The following is a 27,380-nucleotide window of genomic DNA, read 5'->3' as shown; positions in this document are numbered from 1 at the left end:
AAATTCCCAGAAAGAGACCCAGTTCAGAAGCATTCGAGGCTCAGAGACTTGTACACAAACACTAGGAAGGAAGGTAAAGTTGGTTTTACCAGCATTGTCTGCTATGCTTTCAATCTCACTCTAAGATTCACAGGTCAGTCTGAAAAGTTCCAGACATTCCTCTGTTGTTCACTGTAGTGCTCCTGGACAGGCCAGCTACTCCATCCAAGGTGGCCCATAGCTTGGAGTAGCTAGTACCCCATCCATCTTTACTACTTCACCCCCTTTGTTGGCTGAATGCATCTGATCAAGAGTTATAGGAAGAAGAGGGAAGCTAACACTAGGGCACAGACCCAGCAAGAAGCCGGGGTGGGGGTGGGGTCAGAAGGTCTAAAGGGCTTTCAGTGTCCTGGCTGGATCTTTCTTGCTCCTTGAAGAGGCTTTACGAGGAGAGCCCTGGAGGAGATAACAGTGGTGTCTTTCACAATGGAAAGGTCAGCCAACATGTGTTTATTGAGCGACTCTGTGGGCCAGCCTCTCGCTTGGCTTTTGTCGGTGATTATGAGACAGGCAGACCCACGGGGTCCTCTTGGTAAGTCAGCTGCAATCAAAACACGTGATAAAAATTAGCGAGCAATCCAGAGCATTGTGGCAGTGTACAGAAATGTTCAGAAAATGATTCTGAGGGTATCAGGGAGGCCAAGCCAGGCTTCGTGGCAGCCACAGAGCTGAGACAAATGACAGGGAGCACACGGGGAGTCGGGGAGGGGAAGGGAGAGATGGTCAGGTATTCTCAGCTTGGAGCAGACAGGCAAAGGCTGGGTGTCATGAGTGAGGAAAACTCCTCAGGCCAGCATAGCAGGGAGGAAACTGTCAACTGCTTCACTCAGCTCCACCACCAACCACGTCCTGGGATGAGGTCCTGGGATGGCCCAGTCCTCTGGTGGCAGCATGTTTCTCTCTGATCACTGCCCTTCCTCCAAGGCCTCTTTGAAATCCGACTAAGGTTCAGAGTGCGTGGTTCAGCATCTCTGGATGCAATTTGGTACCCTAGCAGAATCAAGGGAGATCTGCTATTACTTGAAAGGATGTTTCTTCCTCTCTTCCTCTGAGTACCTGACCCCACAATCATCGCTGACTTTGAAATAATAAACCCATCATAATTATGAGAATTAGTCTGGAGGCTTCTGCCTTGTTTGCTCAACTGAGGTTATTTGGCTGGTTTCAGAGGTGGAGAGGGCATCCGGAATCGGCTCAGCTGAGACGGCAAATCCAGACAGATGCCTGTGGGCTGGGGGTGGCCAGGTAGTGAGTGTGGGAAGGGGTCGGTGAGAGGAACGCTCCCCATTCGAGGCCTGGAGGTTCCCATTCCTAGGCCCATGGGCTAGGCTTTGGGAGGTGAAGTCTCAGGAGAACCTGGAGATCCTGACCTCAAGGGAGACCTTATGGTGAAGGAATGCTCCAAGGTAGCAGCTATTTAGCACTTGAAGACTGTGCAAGGCATCAGCTTCACGGGAGTCCTACCTCCCACACATAGAGCTGCAGTCTGAGGTCCCCGGGGGGCGGGGGATGGGAATGGATTTGGGCTGTTTCATTCAAGTACACATTTAAGTCACAGGTCCCCTCCCTCTTTCTGTCCATGTCCACTGAGCTGCATGTTCATCCACCCTCAGTCAGCCTTGTTATGTTTTGGATGTGAACTGTCCTCCCAGGCTCATGTGTCTGGACACTTGGTCCCCAGCTGTGGCACTGTTGATAGAAACTGTGCAAACTTGGGGACTGTGATCTAAGAAAGTAAGTGTCTGAGAGAAGGCCCTGAAGTGGCCATCCACTTCTGAATCTAGCCCAGGCTCTCTGCTTTCCTGATCTACAGGTTTAGCAGGCTGCACACTGCAAGCTCCTGCAGCCGCAGAGCAGGGCAAGCCTCCTCTGCAACCAGGATGGATTGTATTTCCAGAAGCCACAGACAAAAATAAAAGCTGTCTTCCTTTAAGTTGCTTATGTGCGGGATTTTTGTCACAGTGGCCAGAAAAGTAACTAGTACAAACCTGGTGACCACTTGGCCTGCTTCTTTTAGGAAACTTCTGTAGACCCATGACTAGGAATGTCTGCCCACCTCTTTATGGCATAGGGTGGCTTTGAATCCAATGTACAAAGCCATATAGAGTCCCTGATCCAACTCTTTGGTCCTGCTGTCCCTGGGTAGCAAGCTCCATCACTCCGTCTTGGAGGCAGAGGGTAATGGTGTGGCAGTGAGGGCAGCAGGTGGGGGAAGCAGAGTTCTTCAGAGGATAAGATTCAATATTCGTATAGGGTATTAAAGAAATGGAGCAGCCGTTAATGCAGAAGTCTTTCTTTGACTTAATTTATTATAATGTATGTGGCTACAATGTAGCTCATACTGCTGTTTTGGATCTGCGTTTTGATTCCCAAAATTGCAATCATGATAGGTGGATTATAAGCGTGCTTTAACATACAGATGAGGAAATGTATTCTGGTGCAATTTTCCCCTAAGGAGAAGTCGGAGGATAAGGGGCAGGAGCTTTGTATAACCTTGCAACGTTTAGTTGTCTCTCTTGGTTACAGGGCAGAAATTAGCATCACAGGGACCAACAGAGCTACTGTATGTGTGTGGGGAACTGCTTGGAATGTCAGACCAGAAGGGTTTCCAAAAGGACCAGAGGAACTGATATTTTTTTTTCCATATTAAAGAAAGAGTCACCAGTATCTAACTAGCAGAGGTGTGTAAGACCTGTCCAGTTGCTCTCCATGCAGTAAGCATTTCCAGCGTTACCCTGGACCGTGAACCTTGCTCAAGATCAGGAGTGGCCCAGTAAGTCAAGGGGGTCAGAGAGTCACTGGGGAGTAGCTACTGGGCAGTACCTGAATAGAGAGTAAGCCAGGGATGAGAGACGGAGGTAGAAGGGCTGGAAAAACTGTGAGAAGCCTGAAGGGCTCCGGGTTCCAGGCTGAGTGAGGCAGAGACACATGCCATCAGCATCACACAGATGGGAGAGCTTAGCTCCCATCCTCACTCTGGCGGTGCATGCGGACACCCCCAAGAGCATATGTCTGCACAGACTTTATCCCCAGGCCTAGAAACTCAGCAGAGGCACAAGGCAGAACGAACTGCCTGATGTGCCTGCCTGGGGCCACCACCCGCTCGGCCGATCACATACTAAAGTTCTGCTTGCCCAAAGCCGGCCACCTGCCTCTGGGGTGGGGCTCCCCAAAGCAGAGCAGAACTGTGGCTGGCTGTGTGAATGTGTGTGTGACTGTCTGTGTGGATGTTGGGCTCTGGCTGAAGCAGGCATGGGTGGGGAAGGAGCCTACCATGGGAGAAGTTATGGGTACACTGGGGAGGTAAGACTCCCCGTGCCATTTTTTTTTATTTCTCCTCCCCCCCCCCCTGCTTCTTCCTCCCTCCTTCCTTGAGGCTGGGCAGAGGAAGTGACTAGACAGGCTGAGGGCATATGAGTAGGATCTAGGACTGCAGAGACAGTCACTTTCATACCCAGAGAAAGCTGCTACAGGTGTAGCCAGGCCAGGACAACTGCACTTAGGGTTGGATCCCACAGGACGAGGAAGGGCAGAATCATGCTGGTGACCTTAGCCCTCCAAAAGAAGAAGCAGCCCCCCCCCCCCAGATTGCACCATTGTAGAAGGGCCGCCCGGGGTGTGTTCCCCAGTGTCACCTCCCCACCCGGCCACTCAGTCAGTCTTCCTGGGGAATGTTTTCTGGCCCAGAAGTTCTAGAGATGTGTGAATCGAGCAATAGATCCTTCCCAATGTCTAAAGAACAGGCACTGCCATGCAAGAGGCCCGGCAAGCAGGTCATCAGCCACACAAGTATTCCTTAGCTAAAAATCCAAAGTTTGTAACAGAATCTGAAATTTTGAGCAGAGCTTCCAGTATTACATGACCAACACATGACAGGCTGCAGTTTAAAAACCAGTGAAAATACTGTATAATGGGCTGGCAAGATGCCGAGCAGATAAAGGTGCTGGCTGCCAAGACTGACCCCTGAGTTCAAGCCTTGGGACCCACACAATGGAAGGAGATGATCAACTCTCCAAAGGTGTTCTATGACAGAGTACGTGTTTATACACACAAATACAGACACACACACACACATACACACACACACACAGAGAAAGAAATAGATTAAAATATTTTATACTATCTTTAGCCTAATGTCTAGAAAATAGATATAAAACATTGAAATTTCTGTTGAACTTTGTGTCTTATCTCCAAACTCTCTCTCTCTCTCTCTCTCTCTCTCTCTCTCTCTCTCTCTCTCTCTCTGTGTGTGTGTGTGTATGTGTGTATGTGTGTGTGTGTGTGTGTGTACTCTAGCTGGGCATGGTGGTATATGCCTGTAATCCCAGAATTCAATAGACTTATGTGGGAGTCTTGTGAGTTCCAGGCCAGCCTGGACTATATCAGATTCTCATTATTTTTAGAAGAATTATGAGAAAGCAATGAAACTTTGAAATGCTGCTGGTACCAAGCTTTTTGGATAAAGGATGTTAAGGTGGTCATTCAGGAAGTTCTACACAACTGAGGAAACGAGATGTGCTTTCCTGGGGCCAGGTATGGGCTTACCTAGGAATCTTTAGTGTGGGCTCCTGGAACACAGAAATAAAATCTTCCATGACTGGGGCTGCTCACCCTCTAATGAATGAGGTGCTCAAGGAAAATGTTGAGAGGCAGCTTCAACATACACCAGCCACTGAACAGAGAGAGCTAGGGCAGTGAGGACTGCTACAGCACTCACCACCTGCCATCTTCCCTTTGCTGCCATCCAGTCCCCTCCCTCCTCCGGTCTTCCTTCTTCATCCCCTTACCTGTTCACCTCAGGAGAATGAAGGGCAGATGCCCCAGGAAGTTGTATGTTCTAGCCAGAGAATATGGGACAATGTGAAGAATGAGTTTCCTACCACCAGGCACCGGGTGGTACCCAGCAACACGGAGACTACTTGTACTGTAGAGAGGAGGGAGTAGGCCAGCTGGTGTATTCTTGTGTGACTCCATTACAGGGACCATCACCTGTTGGTTTATCTGACTTTGTCTGCACTGTGATTTGGACCTTGTAGGTGGCAAAAGGGAGGCTGCACGTTGAAAACCCACCAGATGGCCTTTCCTCTCATGGTCTCACTTGCGTCTCACGAGGGACTGCAAAGCAGGTGCCTCGATTCTCATCTTAGAGGCAGCGTTAGGGGCTGGGCAGAGTTAAGAAGCATTTACAAATAGCTCAGGAGCAGCAGTGCAAGGTCGGAGTCCAGAGCTTGCTGTGGCAAAGCCCCTGGCTCCAGAGGGTGGCAGAAATCCTGTGCCACGAGCACCAGGACCCAACCATCCAATTCTATACCAGCCGGCGGCAGGTCAGCACACAGGATGTGAATACCTGGCAGAGTGGGAGCCATCTCACCGTCTACAGGGCCTCAGTGTGCTCACCCGTTCTAGGGCTGGGTTGGGCCCTCCAGCTGGACAGGAAAGCTGCACAGCACGGTGGCTTGGAGGGTGGTGGGAAGGCTTCATGTCCTGCCGCTGCTACAGGCAGGGCTAGAAAGGTGTCTTTAAGAATTTACTGGTGTGTGGTTCTTTTATCCACAACCACAAAAGGGATATGCAAGTTGTTGGCCTTCCTACTTGCATTGCTTCCCAGGAAGCCAGACCTGGAGCCCAGGGGCACACTGATGTGTACCTCTGTTCCCTCACGTGTGGTATAGGTTAACACTGAACGTGTGTCCACTCTGGGCTGTGTTTGGAGGTGAGCGTTCTTCCAGCACATTTCTCTGAAATCTGATATGCTACACGGTGTCTAAAGGGTGGAGAGTGAATTCTCTACCTTGCTGGAGAAACTAGTCAGGGACTGACTCACTCCGGAAGGGACTGGAGCTGCCAGTCATTATGATTAGGGCAGGATGTGGATTAATTTATAATTGAGGAAGACCAGGTATGTGGCTATATCAGAGTGAAACAAAATTGTCAAGAACTACTGGAAATAGGGCCAGCAATATGGCCCAGTGGGTAAACGTGATTGCCACACAAGCCTGGTACCCTGAATTCAATCACAGCTATCCACACAGATGTGGAGGGAGAGATTGATTCCACAGACTCGTCCTCTGGATTCTATGTGTGAACCCTGCCACATGCCAGCCCCACCCCCCATTTCCCCCAATAAGAAGATTTAACAAAGAGCTACCAGAATAAATTCAACCTCTGGCCATTTGTTGCAAGAAGGACGAGTGGGGCCTAAAGCAAGCATGGCCGTCATGTTGGCTGAGACTCACTGCCCACTGAGCAGCCTGGGAACTCAGCCTTCCCAGGAGGGTCATTCACAGGACACAAGCCATGTCCACCATGTGTCTGTGAGTCCCAGGATGGCAGACAGGGCCTTGGCCCTGAGTCAGAGCCAGAGGGCCATAGGTCTATGTGCTGTGGGAGACTGACAGAGCTGGACAGACTGTTCTCTTTCCTTTTATATTGCTGAGGATCGAACCCAGAGCCTCGAGCACGCAAGAGAAGCATTTCTACCAACACCCTGGATAGAGCTGTTGTTGTTGCTATTTCTAATTCTTATGTGCCAGACAAAATATTTACCGCCATATAGTATTAAGGAGATGGGCATTTGTTCAAAAACAATTTTAAATCTTGATCTAGTGATGATGTCTCTCTGATAAAGATTCTCAAATTAAGAGGGCGAGAGGTCCACAGAGCTCAGAGCCGGCAGGAACTTCAGAGCTGGCAATTGACACTTGTTTTCTGCCACTGTTTACTCTTCAATAAAAAATGCATATTTACCATAGCAACCTCCTGGTCACGTGGCGCCCTGTCTTACTGCTACCCTCTAAAACAGAATAGCTTCTTAAAGAAACACACACATCCTAACAGGAATGTTTTTCAGATGCAAAAAAACCGGGCTTTTTCCAAGGAAGCTTTTTCTCCTGCCATAAGTGTAATAAACACATCATCTTTACAGGAATCATTTTGGTCCTGTATCTTAAATGTAGGGCATTGACTACAAAAGCCTAAAGAAAATGACTCTTGGAGGGGCTTTTGATGCTTCAAGGATCGGCTGATTATTTTAATACAGTGTTAAACACACACACACAGATTATTTTAATACATTGTTAAATATACACACACACATTTGCAGTTACATACACACATCTATATACTAGACGCCAGCCGCTTGTATCGTCTGGAAGGGAGTTCGGTGTGGATTCTAATGACCTGCCGCTTCATCTGTGATTAAAGATTGTCATCTATGCGAAGCTCAATTGCAGCCTGAATTGTTTTTCCGCTGTTAACTTGGGAGAACTGCTGGGTTTTAAGAGCTTTGCAGAGCCTGTTCCAACCTGGACTGCTCAGGAGACAAACAGAGATCCCTGTTCTGGAGTTGGACTGTGTGCCATTCCATGGGTCAGGGCAGAGGGGAGAGACCTCAGCTCACCCTGGAGCTTAGCCTTCCGGTGTTACCCATGTGAAGACCCCCCATTTGTGGAGCATCTTCTGAGCTCTGTGATGGGAGATGTCTCCACCCCTGTCCTGGCCAGGCCATTAGGTTATGCATTATCACAATTACTCGGTTTTGCAGATATGAAAATAGAACCTTAGAAAGGTTAACTGATTTGCTCAGGATTGCACACCTAGAAACTTGTAGAACCCGGCTTTTCTGGGGTTTTTGTTTCAATTTGTTTTGGTTTGGGGGACAGGCATTTGCTGTGTACTCCAGGCTGACCCTAGTCTTCCTGCCTCAGCCCGACCCGAGGGAGGGCTGGGATTACAGGCATGCGCCATAAGACCTGCTTGGCACTTAGTTTCAACCTGGGGCCTTTGTATTGCAAAATCCTCTCTGTTCAGCCCATGTTGTGAACCTGTCTACCCAATATGACGTGGAAGTTACAGCTGTGGACAAAGCAGAGACACTCATGGAGACGGAGCAACGAGACTAGGACTGTCTTTGCCCCATTGTTTCCAGAGAATTCTGTGGCAGCCTCGGGATAAATCAGTTTTGGGGGTTGTTTTTTTTTTTAAGGGTTTTTATTTTATTTTTTATTTTATTTTTTAATTTGCTTTTGTTTGATGGGAGCAGGGTCTTGCTATGTAACCCAGGCATGCCTCCAACTCTTGATTCACCCCCTGCTTCTACCTCCCAAGTGCTGGGATTACAGTTATGATCTACCACACTCAACAGGAGCCAAGTCTTTTGGAACTCCCTTCTCATCCTGACGTTCCGTTCACCCAAGCCTGGCAGCTTCATAACACCCCCCCACACACACACACACACACACTCACCACACTGTGCTAAAGTCAGTATCAGGGTGCCACTGTCTTTATGGTGACAGAACCCTTGGGAAGGGGCTTCCTTCTTTGCATGGTCAGAACTCTGGCCAGCGCCCCCGGCAAGCATATGAACCTCAAAACTGGGCCTGTTGTGGTGGTGGTGGTGGTGGTGGTTAAATTCCTTTCAACTACACTTAAGTCAGTATGAAGAACAAGAACATACCGTGTGCCTTTTATGAATAATGGCTTTTTTTTGGCAGGGAGTCTGATTGTGAACTGGGGCAGGGCTCTGTGCCCCAAAGTGGCATTGTGACCCAAACCACAGCAAAGGAGAATTGCCCAGACCCTATGCCCTTCCAGCCAGTCTGACAGAGGCGTGTACAAGAGACATTTCATAATTATCCATCATGACTGCCTCCGTGCTGCCTTAATAGATTATTTAAAATGGTGTGTGTGCCTCCCATGCAACCTCGAGTCAGCCCCGAACTGTACATACATACAAGCTGGGAGAGGTAATTGCTTATCATGTATCTCTTTGTTCCAGACACTTTTATAAAAGACTATGTATTATGTATGGTGTGACCTTCAAATGTCAGGAATGTGTTGTGCAATAAACTGTCAATATTTGTGGTTATAAGGTACCAGATGACTTTTACAATAATTGGAACGGCTATATTAAAAGCTTGGATCACTCAGCTGGTTAAAGAGAAAGACACAGGCCAGCGTTCACCAGGGACTCGCCTTCTGCCAACTATTAAATGAAAGATATTGCAAGGTGCTTACGATGTCTTCTTTGTTTAAGAAAGAATATGGCATGACACGTCTCCAGGGGATGCACCGTCTCCAATGCAGCCTTCCTCCTTTCAGTAGGTGCAATCCCCAGGAGGAGACTCAGCTCCACAAGTTATGGCGACTGACCAAATGGATGTTAGAGAAGATGTGTCCAGCTTGGCCACAGCTGCTTGAGGAGAGAATTCCTCCAGGGAGGGCTCCGACCTGCTCTCTACCCCACCCAAGGAGAAGAGGCCGTAAATTATCTTAAGAGGATCTTAAAAGCCATGTTTTTTTTCCCCCTCTTAGGAAAATAAATTATATAGAAATCTTTGGGGAATTTACAGCGTGCTGAAAGTAAAGCTTTCTATAGTTTTCTGTCATCTTTGTTTTTCTTCTTTTCTCTCCTCATCCTCCTTCTTTTGAAATAGGAGCGCTCAAATTATTAAAAAAAATAAAGCACCATGAATATTTTCAAATAATTATAATGGAGATCAGTTCACAGATGACTGAGAAAGAATATCTGCTTTTGTGATGTCTCAAGCCACCTCATGCTAGGCTGTCTAAGCAGCCCCTGTCAAGGGGACCAGCCTTCGTATTTGCATTTCTTACCTTCTGAACATCCTAGGCAAATGTCCTACCATGGAACTACATTCCTGGCCTAGCGCTCTCTATTTACTTTTTTAGTTTGAGACAGGATCTTCCCAAGCTACCCATGCTGGTTTTGAACTTTCGATCACCCTGCCCTAGCTTCTGAATAGCTAGCCTTGCAGGCATGTGCCAACTCCCGTTCATTCCTAGAAGTACTTTTTTGGACATTCGATACAAGATGAGTCTCCACCGTGTGCCAAGGGTATAACGTTGAATGATGGCAATTTGCCTCTGTTCCCTCCCTGCTGGTGGGAAGGGCAGTAAGCTTTTCGATATCCCGGCTACTTGTCATGTGCTTCCAAAGTCAGCTGGCTTCCCTCAGAGGAGATGTGGCTCCGGAGAGAGGCAGCTTCCCTTGGAGGTGATGTGGGATGAAAACCCAGCAAGAAGTAATAGCCTTGTGAATTCTGGGAAGGGGGCTCCAGGAAGAGGGGCTGGCAGAGGGAGGCAATAAGGACAGAGTCTGCCTAGTAGGACTGGAGAGGAGAAAGGTGAGGATGCAGATGAGACTCCAGCTGTAGTGGCATGACTTGTGCAGAGTTTGGAGAATCTGGTAGGACTGGGGTGATTAGAAAGAGCAGTGAGCTGCCTTCCATAGGGAGCAGAGGATTTCCTGGGAGATGAGAGCTCCTCGGGCAAGGCTTCTCCAGCCTCACTCAGGTACCAGCTTCTGCTCCCTGAGCCCAGATTCATGGATGAGCCTCCTTTGCTTTGCTCCCTCCTGGTGGTCTCCACCTCACCATCCCTCACCAGGCCAGAGAGAAGAATAGGCGTGCAGAATCCAAAGGACACCCCACAACTAATGAATGCATTGTCACAGGAAAATGCTGTGGACCCCAAACCCTTCCTGTTACAGCGCCAATCACAGTTCCCACCCTGCAGACTGAATCTAGAATGTCTCATAAGCTCACATTGAGAACAACGTTATGAATCCTTGCTCACCGTCTGGTGACAGTATTTTGGGAGGTGGGGCTCATGGAGGTAGTTCATTGGAAAGTTACAGTACGGCTCCTAGTTTTGGCCCATGGTGATACAGAAGAGACAGCACAGCATATTTCCGCCACCGAGAACGCTGCCACACTTCCATGCCATGATGGACTGAGATCTCGGAAACTGTGAACCAAGAGGCAGACAAATTTTGTCTCTTCAGTTGTTTCTGCACAGGATTTTGGTTGCAGACACTAAAGTAACTGATACACAGCCCGCAGCCTGTGGGGAGCCTTCAGACCCACAGCAGGAGTGGGTAGCTCGAGGATTACAGGGGTATTGGTAACAGCAGCATCAGTGGATAAGAAAAGAAGAGACCCCACAGGTGGCCCAGTCACAACAGGTGACAGGAAAGTCCCTCAGACTCCCTCTCTGACCGTTAAGAAAGGACTGTGAGCTAGGTAAAACCAGAAATATGTCTGACCCACAGTGCTTGATTTAAAGCTCAAGTGTATCTTAAGGGAAATTTAATCCCTGTGTTGCCCATTCCTCTTCACTGAATTCACCAAAATGTTGCATTAGAGAAGTGATTTGAAGTCCTAGTATCTGATTCTTTCTTTAAAAAAAAATGTTTAGTCTTTTAATGACCCGTTTTCCCAGTTCCAGAAACCCTACTTTGCCAGACAGCATCAAGCTGAGCTGTGTTCAGTTTGAGTTGCAGTTGCAGGTGAGTGGTGAACCACAGAGAGGACCCTACCTCCTCCCCTAGGGGCTCTGGGGCTCACCTGCTGCCCCAGACCCAAGGACCCAATAGGAAGCTTGATGTTGGTTAACACACACACACACACCAGCAGCAGCAGCAGCAACAACAACAACAACAACAACAACACCCTTTTAATTTAAACACATCTTTTCGCCCATCTATATTTTGGTTAGCTGTTGGATATGACTATATTTGACCATGAGTAAGCTTTAATGAAACACTAGAGAAGCAAGTTAGTTCTGACCCATCATGAGAATCCTGTCTCTCAGGAGCTCACTGGAATCATTCACAGTTCTGGTGTTGCCATGTGTGTGTGTGTATATACATTAATTTTTAAATATTTTCAGAAATAGAAGGCTTACTTTCCCACCTCAGAATCTCTACTACAATGAGCATTGCTTAATATTTATTTATTTATTTATTTATTTATTTATTTATATTTTAGTTAATTTATAGGGATTTTATGTGAATGAAGGTCCGTGGAGTTTACAGTCCCACGGTGTATATGTGTCTGTCTGTCTGTCTGCCTGCCTGCCTGTCTGACTGTGGAAGCTAGAAGAAGCCATTAGATCCCCTAGAGCTGGAGTCACAGGTGGGCACGAGCTGGCTGATGTGGGTGCTGGGAACTGAACTCAGGCCCTCAACAGGAGCAGGAAGTTCTTTTAACAACTGAGCCAACAGCACTCCAGCCCACACGCTCCTTACTTCATTAGAGCCTGTTAACTTTAAAGCTTTCAACATAAAGGAAAGTATTATGCTTTGAAGAGGAACTCTGCACTTTGGATATTCTCCAAGGTGTTAGGGTTTTTTTTTTTTTTTTTCGTTTGTTTGTTTTCCCCCCAGAAAAAGCTCTGAAAACCCTGGTGTATCTGGGCAAGGACATTAGGAAAGATGTGACATCTCAGGAACCTGCTGAATGGACTGACCGCAACTCTCAGTCTCTAGGAAGCCCCCACCTTTCGTTAATAAAGAGAATTGTGCTCCTGAGATCTCTTTGCACATTGAGTCTTTCGGAGTTAGCTGCCAGGTCATCTCCGGGAATGTAGCTACTGTTACACTAGAAGGTCCGTGGAGTTTACAGTCCCACGGTGTGTTGTGAAGTGAAGGAGTGTGTGTTCAGGTACACAGGGAGCCCTGCCCCCATACGTGCTGGCCGGACAACCCACAGTCACTGTGTGTGAGGACTTCACTGTGCTTATTGTCACCTACACCATCATCGCTGGAGATTCTAAGCAATCTTTCTAAGATGTATTCTGAAGGGTATAAAAGGTCTGGCTGCCTGGTTTTCACTGATGGTACATGCACAATTCAACATGACACTCCCACCCCCCAATTCTTTGATTAAAAGAACTATTTCAAAAGTTGATATAAACCCAGAAGACTTTGGCCAATTCTCTTTTGAGTTTTTAATATTTAATTAAAATATAATTATACCTCGCTCTCCTTCAACTAACTACTTTCCATGGCCCCACCCCTTCTCCCTTTCAAATTCATGGTCTTTCTTTAATTATTTTTGGTGTGTGTGTGTGTGTGTGTGTGTGTGTGTGTGTGTGTAAATGCAACCTGCTGAGCCTGTTTAATGTTGCCTGTATGTGTATGTTTTTAGGGCTCACTATTTAGTATTGGATAACCATTTAGGGGATCATACCTGGGAAAGACTAATTCTCCCTCTCTCCAAAGTCCATGATTGCCTGTGTCTTCTCATCCAGGGGTGGAAACTCATGAGATTTCCCGAATCCATGTTGGCATGCCAGCAAATGGAATCATTATTTAGCTCTTGCTGAGGCAGTTACACTGTTGAGATCTCATAGGTATGGCTTCCCCACCGTATCTAGAAGACACAATTTCACAACGCACTTTTCAGTTTCTTCCACTCTTTCTGCCTCTTCTTCAGAGATGTAGCCATCATCTGTTCTTGACCATCTCTCACAGTAGCAGCCCTCTAAACCTCTGTCCTGCATTGAGAGTCTACCATTTTAACTCTTGCATAGCAAGATGCTGAGGTAGAAGAGGAGGAGTTAGGGTGCTTGGTACAGTCTCGCTCTGCTGTTCCCACTCTGTTCATTGGCTGAAGCCAGTCACCTGGTGTTAACCTAGCACAAGGAAAGTTGGGAAATGTAGTCGACAAAGTACAGTTCACTGAAAGGAAATACCTGTTATCCTTTATGCAGGTTCCTCCCTACATGTTTTAGCTGTACCCCTAGCATGTTACTTGGTTCTAGGTTGTTGAATCCAGGGCAGGTGACTTGAAGCAGTGGGCAGAGACAGCCTGGGGTGGGCTTGGGACTCCTCCGGTGTCACAGTAGCACAGAAAGTCAGAGCTGAAAGACCCAGGTGGTCCAGCCCTCTTCAACCCCTCTTTCCCCAGAGGAAGAAACCAAGTTCAGAGAGGGATGAGGGACTTGCCTAGGGACAGCCAGACATTGCACATACAGAATGATAAGACCTCACACTCATTTGCTATCTTCTAGGAGCTGTCTGAGCAAATGAACCACTTTTAATATACCAAGGAAGCCTAATGTTTTAGGACAGCCTATAGGAAAATCTACCCTTAATACACAAAATCATTTTATAAGCCAAAAATTTAAATTCAAAATATATTATTTATGGGCGAGGTTTATAGTATTGTGCAAAAGGTGCTCATGAATGAAAAAAAAATCATGTCTGTTGTATATCCAGATAGCCAACATCAGGGTTGGTCTCAGACAACCCTTCTTGTATCTTATGTGTCTATATTTTAGATTCGGAGAACTAGGCTTCCAAGGCTTCTGCCTTGGATCTCCAGTACTGCAGTTACGGTTCTGTTAATGAGGGTAGTTAGATGTAGTACCCAGGTGCAGGGGCACCTTTCTCCAGCTTACTGTCTACCCTTGGTGACTGACCTCACCCAACCCACAGAGCCTTAGAATGACCGATGCGAGTGGAAAGCAGAATACATGGTGTCTGACCTCGAGAAGATGAAAGTAGCAAGTGACCCTTACTCCCAAATAATGCTACTGAAACACAACTTGAGATGGGGTAGTTTTCCCTCCTCATGTTAACCAATAGCTGCAGCTTATAGCCATGAGAGAAAGCTAGCAAAGGCATTGTGTACCTGTCTCTGAAGTCCTGAGGTGGTGGCAAGCACAGCACATGCCTCTCAGGAGTGTTATCCGCAGCATCTGTGTCCCGCACTGCTTTGAGAAAGATGGCCTGTGTTATTCAGGACCATCGAGAAGCAATACAGCGTTCACGGGCCAGTTTCCTGTGTGCTGTTATGGTAGAGGGCAGGCAGGGCTGTCCCTCCTTGCCAGGGGATTACAGAGGGCCAGATGGTAAATTCAAGGCTGTCCTCTCGTCCACTTGGAGGAAGTATTTTACAGTCGAGGAAAGAAATGCTGCAGTTGAAAGAGAGGAAAATCAAGGATGAGGGCCACTGAGGTGGTTTTGTGAGTCAAGGCGCTTGATGCAGAGCCTGATGTTTTTTTAATTCACTTTACATCCCAATTGCTGTCCCCGCCTCGTCCCCCACCTCCCACAACCCCTCTTCCCATCTCCCCTCCTTCTCCTCTAAGAGGGTGGAGCTCCCCCTAGGTATCCCCCTACCCTGGCACATCAAGTCTCTACACTGCTAAGTGCATCCTCCTCCACTGAGGCCAGACAAGGAAGCCCATCTAGGGGAACATAATCCGCAGACAGGCAACAGCTTTAGGGATAGCCACAGGTCTAGTTGTTGGAAGACACATCTGGCTACATATGTGTGTGGGGTGGAGTGTGGGGGAGTGGTTAGGTCCAGCCCAGCCTGTGTGTGCTCTTTGGTTGGTGGCTCAGTCTCTAAGAGCCCCCAAGGGCCTGGGTTAGTTGACTCTGTTGACCTTCCTGTGGAGTTCCTGTCCTCTTCGGGATCCTCAATCCCTCCCCCAATTCTTCTGCAAGTTTCCCTGAGCTCCATCTAATGTTTGGACAGCCTGATTTTGATACCCAGGGCTCACAAGGTAGAAAGGAGAGATTCTCATAAACTCATGCATGTTCCCTAATGCTTCAGCACTCGCGTGCACTTCTGAGTACACACACACACTATGTAATAAATACTTATTTAAACTACTTAAATAAATACTTATTTAAACTACTTAAATAAATACTTAAAATAATATTTTTAAATCCAAAAATTTGAACCATTTGACAACTCACTAACCATTTGACAACTCACTAGCCATTTGACAACTCACTAGCCATTTGACAACTCACTAACCATTTGACAAGTGACCACAGAGGCCATGTTATCAGGCTTCTGGAGTGATAGGTTTCAGGGGTCTGCAGCCACATACCGTAGGTGCCCTTCATGCACTGATGGTGGGGTGTAGCAGAATTGGTGGCATAGGGACACGTTGACCACTTCTGTACTCTGAGCAGCGTGAGCATCAGGGGCCACATGTCTTCCAAACCTCTTGGCTCCTGGGCTTGAGTTCTGCTTAGTGCGCACAAGCTCACTAGCACCCATCTGGGTGCAGGTTTGGACGGGATTCATCACCAAGGCCCTGAGTGTGTGCACTGGACACAGACTGCAGAGCTTTCCCAGACTTCCTTGCACTTGGCTTCCCTTCTCTGCGGACATTTCCTGGGACCACCCACCATTCCTCTTCATTGTGGCTCAGAGTTTGTTTTTCTAGAAGGATTAGTCTAAGAGTAAACGCCATAGGCCTGCTGGCCCTCCCGGAGAAAACTGTTTCTGTGTAAAGTGAAAATTAAACTCTTAAATCTGCAAAGAAAGCTGTTTATCTTACAAATTTATTCCTTTTATTGGACCACACATATCCACGATAGAAAGATAAAAGAGAAACAGATACGGGCCATCACTTAGAGTGACATATAGCGAGGCATAGGTCATCGAAACTTCTGTAAAGCCTTCCAGGGCGGCACGCTGTCTCTTTCCATATTTATCTAGAATATTCGGAGTAAGTCCTCTCGGAAGGCTCCAGTAGAAATAGGCCTCCCTCAGCTTGTGCACAGCTTTTATTCCATGACTGCCATGCCCTTCACACTTGGACTTTGCTGGGAGAGGTGGAGAGGGTGGCTCATGGGACAAGAGGCCTTGCGGGAATCTGCCTTTAGAGGCCTACACCTCCCAGACTCCAGCCCGACCCTCCTGTCCTGCTTATAGTTTTAAAAGGCGGCTGCTGGCCTCCAGACTTGAATCCGGTGTCTTCGTTTGTCTCCAGGTGATAACTTGGCAAAGTCTGCATGGTTTAAGATGGGCAAAGGTTATGGGACGGGGAGGAGGCACAGGGATGAGAAGGGAGAGGAGATCTGTGCGGTTCAAAGCCAGCTAGACTGCATGCAGTCAGTGCCTCGGGCCTGTCAGCCCAATACTCACAAGGCTGAGGCAGGAGGATTGTGAGCTCTTGCAGAGGACCTGAGCTTGGTTCTCAGCGCTCATGTCAGGTAGCCCACAGCCGCCTGCAGCTCCAGCCCTAGGGTCTTACCCACTCTCTTCTGATCTTCCCAGGCGCCTTTACCCACACATTCTGAGGCCCCTATGTAGGCACACACATACATGTAACTAAAAGAGATAAAGCTTAAATCAATCAATCAAACAAACAAAATCAGGAAACAGGAACCTGGCGAGGCTACCTAGCATACACAAGGCCCCTGGCTCTTTCCCCACCATAGCCAAAGGAAAACTCTGGGTAGACTCAGCCTTGCAGTTCAGGAAGGATCCCCGGGGAGACACCATGTTGGGCCTGTGTGACCCAGCTTTGCCACACCATCTGAGCTTTCCATTCTCATGCATAAGTCATCTCTGGGTGCTTCTCATGTTTGCTGGAATGCCTATAAATCTGAAGCTCAGTGAGCTGACAGGCTTTGGGTAAGAGTTCTGGATACGGGTCAACCTACTCCTCCAGTTTGTAAAAATCATGAGAAAAAAAGAAAAAAAATACCCTCTGAGTAATTGTATACTCCAAATGGGTCTTCCAACAGTGACAGGGGGAGTTGGGGAGAATCGGATTAGAAGGAGGCCTTCAATGTACTTTTCTGGGGTGGTGATCTGCTCACATATGGTCCAAAGGCAGAAAGGATGTTCCAAGCCAGGGCGCTTTCACAGTCGCTGAGAGCCAACATCCAAATAAGAATTAAGTGTGTTTGCCTTCATCTCGTTCATGGTCTATAAGTCTGTCCCTTTCGGCCGTTAGCAGAGAGCACCAGCAACGGATGTTGCAGAATAAAAGCAATTTGCATTTTCCATTGCTTGGAAGGTACAAATCTTATTTATTCTCGGCTCAGCAGAACTCACAGATCTGCTCATTATCTCAGAAGGTTCCCTTGTTCTCATTGTGGGATTTACCACAAGGCCTAGAGGGGAGGCTGCAAGTTGGGGCAGGGACCCTTCCAGCCTCAGGAACTTGGGCCTGGGGGCTAGGCTTCAGTGTCTGCTCTGTGGGGAGGCCTGAGGGGAGGCCGGAGACATGGGGAGGAATGAATCCAGAGAGGATTCTCTTGATTCCCCTCCTCAGAGGCACAGATGCTCAAGGTCTGCTCTACTCCGTAGATGTCACCTGTTTGGCACCATGATATCAGGCCCTGGGTATTGCAATAACACAACCCCAAACACTAGATATTTTCAGTCTTATTTACTATTATGTCCTATCATTTCTGTGCAAAAGGCAGCCGTATGTAAATTTTATTCCACTTTCTAATGGTTTGGGCTCCATAACAAATAACAGCAGGCTGGAAAATTTGTATTGATACTTTACTGAGAGGGACTTCTCAAGTCACGGCATGGAGATTTAAATGCAGTGCTCTGAGTTTATGGGAGTGTGGATGCCGAGCTTCTGCACATGACTTTGAATGTGTCACTGTGTGTTTATCATGGGCTAATTGTGGAACCGCATTTCCATCCTTTCTCTTCTCCCTTTCATGCGGTTCCTCCAGTCGGGGATGGATACAACTCTACAAGGAAGCAGCGATCGCTTTGGGATAATTTTCCTTCCTGTCCCGAAATAGCTGCGTGTCTGCTTGTCTCGGGGAGTCAGCCTAGACACTCCCCCACTCCCTTGTTACTGGCTAAGCTGCAAATGTGATTTTGATCCCAGAGTGAACTTTCCAGCCAGCCTATATTACAAATTAATCGAATTCCACCAGTGCCCACATTTTTAAACTTTTAGAAAAAATATATTTAATAGGAACTAAGCAAAAAGAAGAAATCAAACCAGCTGCTGACACAGCTGTTTCTTCTCTTGTTTAATTCAGTTCAATATAAAGGTACCATATGCTGCTTAAAATGATGATAGGAAAGATGAAATAATTTAAGAGAATAACAAGAAAATACATGAATTGTCAGCATTCTGTCAGATTCAAAGAATGAAATAGACAGGTGTAGTATTGACATGTTTAACTTTGTGTGGTGTTAGCAGTTTTGGTGTGAACAACTTCTGACATGTGCTGAAGTGATGTGAGAACACTTCTCATCCACTGCAGACATCGGCGAGGAGGCCGGGAGAGCCGGCGGCGTCCAGCAGCAGGCGCTGCTTCGAGACAGGAACCTGGGCTCGGCCATGAAGGACTGCCCGTACTGTGGGAAGACTTTCCGGACTTCCCATCACCTTAAGGTCCACCTGAGGATACACACAGGTGAGAGAGATCGAGGTGTGTTCGGGTGTCTAGAGGGTACCACTCAGAGCTGAGGAAGCCCCAGAGTTCAGCTGTGTCTCTGGCCCAAGGCCACAGCTGTGTGAGTCCCTAACACTGTGCCACTCCCATGTTTCATTGCTGTGACAAATAATGAGAGTGCAGCAGTTTAGAGAGAGAGAGAGAGAGAGAGAGAGAGAGAGAGAGAGAGAGAGAGAGAGAGAGGTTTATTCTGGCTTGTGCATTTAGTTCAAGGTCAGATGGCTCCAGTGGTAAAATCTAAACAGATCAACCATTATAAGATGACCCCCCCAGATGACCAGGCAGACTTGGCCTCTGGCCCAGCACAGATTCCAGGCCCGTTCTTGGGGCTGGACAGGTAGAGTCGTTCTCCTCTATTGCATGGAGGTTAGGTAATCCACTACAGTGCTGCCTCTAGAGAAACCTAGAGACGTTTGTTCTCAGCCAACAGAGAGAAATGGCCACTGGGCCACCCTGGCCATCTCTCTTGCCTTAGATCACTAGTTTTCACGCAGCGAGGACATCCATTTAGAACTCTGCCTTGTTCTTCGGCTTTTCTTTCTTTCTTTTTTCTTTTTCTTTTTTTTTTTTTAACTTCATTTTAGCCTTTCTGCTAGTTGTTTGTGTATTGCCAATATAAAAAAAAAATCTATCTGAGTCATGGACACCTCCATTTTCTTTGATTTTTCTCCTGACACTTTATCTATTAGAGTATGAGCTGCTGCAGAAGATAGACAAATATGCCATCTATTTTCAAAAATAATTGTGTTCTATTTCCCGCGGAATCAATAACTCTGCTCCTGGATGGGCAGAAGCAGCTACTGTATACAAGTCTTGTGTGTATCTTAAGGATGAGGAGGTCGCCCCCCTCAACCGGCTTCTTACCTGGTGCCCAAACTCCGACACCATAGGGAACCCTGGCAGTACGTGGCCAATTTGTCACCAGTAGCCGAGGTGTAGTGAGCATAGCCACAGCCCCACCAGACTTGGAGCGTGTTTCTTGGGAGTCACTGAAGGTCACATGCTAGTCGCTTTTTTTTGAGTGCCAAGACCACATGAGTATACAAGAAGAGAGACCTGATTTGGCTCCTGGTTCAAAGGATACAGCCCCTCTTGGAAGGGATGTCACAATAGTCAACAGCTCTGTCTCGGGTGGCAGGGAGAGCCTGTCCCCACCTCAGCAGGCAGGAAGCAAGAGAGCGCCAGCCGGAAGCAGGTTCACTTGCACATCAGCCAGTCCTGTGTCCCAAAGGTTCTGTCTGCAGCCTTCCAGAACAACGCCAAAGAGACTGTAAGAGGACCTTCACATCCAAATCATAACAGAGGGATGTTTTGAGACTGCTCTTCTAAAAGGCTCTTGCTGCAATCTGACCTGCCTCACCCCGACCCCATCTCCCACCATTCCCCATCCTCAGCATCTCGTGTCCTTTGTCATCTTTACCTTATCCCTGAAGTGCAGCACACCTACCCCTGCTGTTAGGACTTCACACAGCCACCATCTCCACCTCAGATTGTCTCCTCCCTAGTGGTCCCAGGAACGTAGCTCAAATGAGAATACATCTCACTTTGCCTTTTGAAGATACACCCCCCATCCCACCCTCCACCCCATTGACTTTGGTCATGAACGTACCACGTTGTGAAAGAGCCTTACAGCTTACACTGGTACTGTTTTCCACTAAGCAGAACCTCAGACCTGTGAGGGTGGCTGTTTGCCTCATCCTTCTCACTAGTTCTGTAGCCCAGGTCCTGAAAGAGTACCTTACACATGGGGAGGAGGACATGCTGAAATTCTTTTTCTTACATTTATCCGCTCCCCCCCCCCGCCGTGTGTGTGTGTGTGTGTGTGTGTGTGTGTGTTTATGTGCACACCACAGAATGCATGTGCGAGGAAGTCAGAGAACAGCATCTTCCTTCCTGCAGTTGGCTTTCTCCTGCCATGTGGTTCCCAGGGATTGAACTCAGATCCTCACACTTGCCATCAAGTGCCTTTCCTGGCTCAGCCACCTCTGCAGCTACAGGGACACCCTGAAGTTACATGTGAGGCTGAGTGACAGAGCACAGGCTGGAATAGTGAAGCAACACTTCTCTTGTTACCCCTGCTCTGTATACGGTGGCCTGGAAGGGTCAAGTAAATAGGGAAAGCCATCCCTTACCTAGGAGACATGAGAATCCACCAGACACCACAGCATGGCTGCCAGCACTGCATTCCCGGGAGCAGCCTTCCCTAAGAGGAGCTCTGAGCTCCGCGCTCAGCATCTCTTGCTTCTTGCCCAGCTTCCCTTCCTTTCCCTGGATCACTATTCTCTGCAGCTCGCAGCAGCTCACCTGGCTTACTCACACATTTGCAATTTTTACTTGTCTCTCTCCTTGACTATAGTATGAGTTCCGTGAGAACAGAAGTGTCTGTCTGTCTGTCTGTCTGTCCAGCAGTGTCTGAAGGAGGGCAACAGAGCCTGGCTCTCAGGATTGCATGAAGTAGTAAGTTCGTTAGGGAAAATAGCCAGGCTCCTGGGCAGTCATCTCTGACACCTTGTTTCTTTGGATTATAGCAACATGCCTGCCTGTCCTCCTCAGGTTGGAGGATACCCCTTAAATTGTGGTAGTAGTTATGGGACACTGGGGTTTTCAGGACATGAAAGCTCTCTGTGAGTGCCACTGCAGAGCTGAGTATATTGTGGCATGGACACCAGACCAGGGTGTCTTGTGACTAATTTTAGTTGACTTAAATGTACAGCCCTGGGCTGGGTTGCTGGGAAGAGGTGGCTCCCTGTGGGTAAAGGATGCAGCCTGGTTCGAGGGTGAGTCAGAAAGCAAGGGCTCCTGGTGCCTGTCAGCATGGAGATGAGCGTGGCCTCCAGGGTCCACCCAACCCTATATTACCATGTGAGGAGACATGGACTGGGACTTCTGCAGTTCTGGGGACCTGCATGAAAGTGAGTGGATGCTGCTGGCTTTAAATCTTGAGGCACATTTGTTTCTGTGCCCTGGTTTCTGTATCACAGACGTCTAAAGTTTCTGAAATCAGATGGAGGTAAGACAGGGCCAGCAGCAGCAGCAGCAGCAGCAGCAGCAGCAGCAGCAGCAGCAGCAGCATTCTAGAAACTTCCTCCATAGGGAGAAAATGAAAGAAGCCATGGAAACGTCACATCTCTACCACCCACTCCCGGAAGCAGCATTTGCTGGGTTTAAAAAAGCAGAATGGAAACCAGATAAAGATCAATTTCCTTTTTATCTAAGAACAAAGAAGTTGAAAAGCAGTTATACTCGTGTGTCTGAATAGAACAGAGAGTGTTACATGTTGGAAATCACCGAGGTAAACACCCATTGCTGCAATGTGAAAGCGTAGATGCCACACGTAATTAAAAAAAAAAAATCAAAACCAAGTTATTTGTTAAATAGAGGATTTCATGTGGGGCTCATGCGGTTGAGCTGGGGTGATTTGCCTTCCATTTTGCCCTTGGGAGTCCGTGCTTCTAAACAGCATGACCAAAGGACGGCAGGCCATGAGAGAGGAGCATGCACTGCCAAGCCCTTCTTAAAGTCCTCCGGTAAGGGACACATATGAGGGCATTTAAAAAATCCAATGTGTAATGAGTACGGATTAATTGGTTCAGCTCTACGAGGGACCATTCTCTGTATTTTTCTATCCCACTCTATCTTTATTAGAAGTCTTGATCGTGTGACATCGACTGATAAAAACCATTTTCCTTTCTTTTCTCCACTGCATTAACTTAATTACTGCTCTTCTTCTCCCAACACCTGTTTATTAGAGAGGCGCTGAGTAGAAGCAGCATTCAGACGGCTCTGAACATCTGGGTGCTGAGGCGAGCCTGCAGGTAGCTAGGACATTTCTGTGGCCCACCCCCTACCCTGATTCAGACAGATTGGTGGAGTTTGGGGGTGACAGGGGGGTACCTTCAGGACCTTTGGAGTCCCTAGCATCACTCAGCCCCCAGAGACTCTCCTCTACCCCGAGTCTGGCTCCTGGAAAGGCAGCATCCTTGCCACCCAAATTAGGGGAGGGGGAAATCAGGGTAGTTCTGCTCTGGGGTATACTACCCTGGGCTGGTTAAGATGTAATGGCCTGACCACCCATGCATGGACAATTTCCCTTCTGTTGCTCAAGGGCCACAGACTTGAATCCACAGCCAGAGCGCACAGGCTGTAGGGAGCCTGAATCAGCATTCTTCAGAGCATCAGAACCCATGTGTATAGTTGTACATTGCACACTGGCCTTCTGTCAGTGGCAAACTGGATGGTGACAGAGGCTTATAGTGGAGAGGCTGAGGCAGTGTCATGAGTTTGAGGTGAGCCAGTTTCAAGGCCAGCCTGGCTTACACAGTGGGACTCTGTCTAAGGAAAGAAAATTATAATGCAGCTGAAGATTCCTGTGACCTGGTGGCGTTGCAACACCGAGCACATATTTTATTTCTGTGGCACCAGAAGTGTAAACGGACTCACCGCCCCGTTCAGGAGTCCAAGAAGTCATGGTCAGACTGTAAAGGACTGCGCTTTGCCTTTCTTTCCCCTCAGCAGTGGGGATTGAACTTGGAGCCTCATGCATGCTAAGCAAGTGCTTCCCACTGAGCCCCGGCCATCACAGACAGCATTTCCATACATCTTGCGTTTCCCGTGTCTCTTGCCTTGCCTCCGCAGACAACCTGTCAAGGGACAGACTATTACCATTTGGGTCTGTGTAAGTTCACTGTGCCATGGGGGTTCTCATGGGGATGGAGTTGACTGATGGCACACCTGTCCAAACATGTCTCCATCATTAAGGGATTCTCTCTCTCTCTCTCTCTCTCTCTCTCTCTCTCTGTGTGTGTGTATGAGAGAGAGAGAGAGAGAGAGAGAGAGAGAGAGAGAGAGAGAGAGAGAGAGATCAATAGAAGATTGACTCATGTCATCATTATAGAATCTGGGATGTCCCAAGATCTGCAGTTAACTATCCAGAGACCCACGAGAGCCAACTCTGTACGTCCCCATCCAAGTCTGACCCAGATGCCCGAGACAAACAGATTCCCTAGCTCAGAGACAGCCAACAGAGAGAGCAAATTCCCTGCCTTTTCCACTCGCTTGGAGGAGGCCCATGCATATGGGGGAGAGCAGTCTCCCAAATCTACAAAGTCCAGGTTAAATATCCAGAAACAATCACAGACATACCCAGAATAACTCTAAACCAAATATGTGGGTATTCCAGCCCCTGATCAAGAGAACATTTGCCAGTAGTGGTTGCAGATGCATGTGCTGGCACTGAGTCCTAACATGCAACAGGAGACACGGGTGGCCCCGAGGTTCACTAATCATCTTACTGTTGGCCATGTACACTCAGACGCTACCCCTTCTCTTCTATGTCTCTTTCCCCAACACCACCTTGGGAAAGTGGGTGTCAGGCAGATGTTAGAAGGACCCCCATATACCCATTTCATGTGTTGGAGGAAGGCAGGAGCTGATGGGTCCTTGAGAGGCTGAGGTGTGAGTTAGCCACTAGAGCTGCCCCCACCCCAGTGGGTGATGGGTGCATCGTCCCATGCTTTGGGGGGGGGGCGCAGACCAACATGTAGGACTCAATCTCATGATGCATCTGCATGTGGATCCAGACCAAAGAGTTGTGGCCGTAGCAATGGCCATTACAGAGACTTGTAATCAGCAGCCTCACTTGCGAAGATTTGGAGACCCTAAAGTTCAGCAACTAATTAAAAATAAATCTTATTTGTTCCTTTCCTCTCTCAAGTAATGTGGGTGGTTTATTAGTCAGGTGGTGATGTGCTGGGCACACTGGTTCTCATCCCCAAGTGAGTAAGGACTTCTTCCCAGGGGTGCACTGGGAAGCCCAGCGTGGCTATGCAGGGCCCTTGGATGTAGTCAGACAGCCTAGGCCTCAGTCGCTGGATCACACCTGCTGGCACTGCTGCCCTCCTCCACCACCACCCCCCCAGATGCTTCTGTGACATGGAGGCTGAAACTGGCTGGGTGGGGTACAAGGAGAACCCACCCTTGTTCTTGACAACATTAGTCAGGAGGCATGAGATTTCCCTTTCACAAAGAACCTCAGAGAATAGTGGGAGATTTCTCCCTTATGACCCTCTAAGGGTGTTAGGTCGGTAGGAACAGGAGAACCATCTTGCTGGGTTACTGGGCTGTCTATGCAGCAGGACAGCCACCAGCTGGTACACTCTCTGAGCTTGCCATGTAGGGCTAAGTTCTGTATACTGCTTTGCTGCTGAGTCTCCCAGCATGTTGGGGACCAGGTTTCCTACTGCTACCCTACAGCAGGAAAGGAAACTGAGGCTCAGGGCTCGATGCTTCCAACCTGTAGCTGCTAGGCTAACCGAGGCTGTTTTCTTGAACTGTCTATCACATTCCAAAGTCTTCCCTTCGCTCACGGCTCAGCATTAATACTGCTCATTGCTTGAATGTCATGCTTGCTGTAGGGAATCACTGTGACATGTCTTCGAGTGTGTGTCTACACCATGGGCTGCTTTTCACGGGACCCATAATGGAAGCCTCCCCCACCCCTCCCCGCCCCCCAGTGGCATCCTGAGTCCCACAGTGGCCTTGAATGCCAGTGACTTCCATTTTCCTTTGGCTCCACGAGCTAACCAGCTGATGTAACACACCACACACATATGACATCCCAGCGCAAGCTGGATTAGATGGGTGTGCTCTTTCTATCTCCTCCCCCAGCAGGGGAGTGTCTACTGTCATCCTTCACCCTAGAACGGCCATCTGAGCCATGATGAAAAAGGGAAACAGTGTCTCCACAAGAAGACGTCTCCTTTTTTTCTTTTTGTTTGGAGCTAAAATGCCGTTCTCCTACCTGTAAGACAAACTGAAAGCTCACTTTGTTCCCCAGACGTCCCTCATGCCTGCTTTTCCTGCCTTTAATGACATCCCAAACTTTTGTGGAAAATAATTGATTGAATTTAAATTTCCTTAAAAGTTTAAGAGGTAATGTTACAGTATAAATTTTCTAGCAAACACTAAGTAGGGAAATATCCATTAGTGAAATTAACTACAGTTTCTAGGTAGCTAACAATGTGGCGTATACAGTAGGGCATGGCTAATGAACACTGCAGTGGTGATATTTCATTATACAAATTAATGCTCACATTTTAATGGGAAAGTCACATAATGAATCTCGGCTTCAGTGACAGCAATTAGAGACACAGATTGTCCCCTTCTGGACAAGGCAGTGTTTAGCAATAAGCAGCTGTGTGAGAAGTCTTCAGGTTTACAACGTATATATGCTTTGGGGGGAATTAGCGTACAATTTATATTAATGTACTGAAGCTTCGCTGCAAAGGCACCGCCGTATTTATCTCTCCTGGTATTAACTAAGTAAAGACATGTAAGAAGACTAAATAAATATCTGAAAAAGGTTGCAATACCAGAGGATAGTCAGTTACTTGATTAAAAGTGGAAACACTCTGAGAAATTTAGCAAAAGAAGAAGGAGGAGGAGGAGGAGGACAGATAGACAGTCAGTCAGACAGATAGACAGAAAATCATTTATAAAAGCTACCATTATTCTGGGTATCATGCACACTTGTTAGTGTAGCGCTTGGGAGCTGAGGGGTGTCATGAGTTCAAGGCCAGTATGGACCACACAGAGAGACCTTGTTTTAAAAATATTAAAAAAAAAAGACCATGGAACAATGAGTATTAAGAAGCGATTGAACAACCTGGCCCAAGTCTAGTGATTAGGAGGAGGTTATAAATGAGGCTCCAAAATTGAATAGATACTTCATGCTACACACTGGTGAAAAGTTGGCCGAATTTTAAGATGTTTCCTAGATGTTCATTAATTTACCAAAATGTTGAACTGCTTACATTTTTGAAAACAAATATTATATCTTTTCTAGCCAAATTCTTTTCTAAAAATATATTGTATGGGCCTACATTGTATTCCTTTAAAAATGTTGCAAGAGGGTCATTAATGTTCTTACCTCCCCACCCCCGCCCATCCCACAGTAGGTGGATAGCCTGGTCTTGGACATCTTTGTACTAAGCACAAGTTTTGAACTAGCTTCCTGTTCTAGATCCATTCTTCCAGCCAGGGTAGCATGGCCTCAGAGTGTCCAAAGTTCTAAAATAAGATGGTAGCACATACATGAAGGTAGATATGTGATCATCCCGAATGGGAACATTTCCCTAGAAAAACAGAGACTCGGGATCTCTCAGAGGGTTAAAGCTGAGTGGATGCTGGTCCCCACAAGAAGCCTTCATCCCCCTCACCACTGCTTCCTGTGCCCAGGAGGCATACAACAAGCAGATGCCAGGACGGAGAATCCCACACATCATGGAGGTGACTGGAGGACTCAACCCCCAACAAAGCCTGGGGCAGTCTGAGGGATTCCCTGAGGAGAGTT

General features: G+C 47.6%; 1 protein-coding gene across 4 annotated transcripts in view; it reads left to right on the top strand.

Moving 5' to 3' along the window:
* Znf536 (zinc finger protein 536) overlaps positions 1–27,380 on the top strand; it is a 457,839-nt gene that overhangs the window by 260,987 nt on the left and 169,472 nt on the right. For all 4 annotated transcript variants that reach the window (XM_029479861.1, XM_029479862.1, XM_029479863.1 and 1 more), the window contains exon 5: positions 18,839–18,991. In XM_029479861.1, coding sequence (XP_029335721.1) covers positions 18,839–18,991 — 153 coding nt within the window. The remainder of the gene's footprint in view (positions 1–18,838; positions 18,992–27,380) is intronic.

The sequence above is a fragment of the Mus caroli genome, chromosome 7 (genome assembly GCF_900094665.2).
Source record: "Mus caroli chromosome 7, CAROLI_EIJ_v1.1, whole genome shotgun sequence".
Classification (NCBI taxonomy): domain Eukaryota; kingdom Metazoa; phylum Chordata; class Mammalia; order Rodentia; family Muridae; genus Mus; species Mus caroli.
Note: the sequence above shows the minus strand (reverse complement) of the source record. Positions and strands in the feature narration are given on the sequence as shown.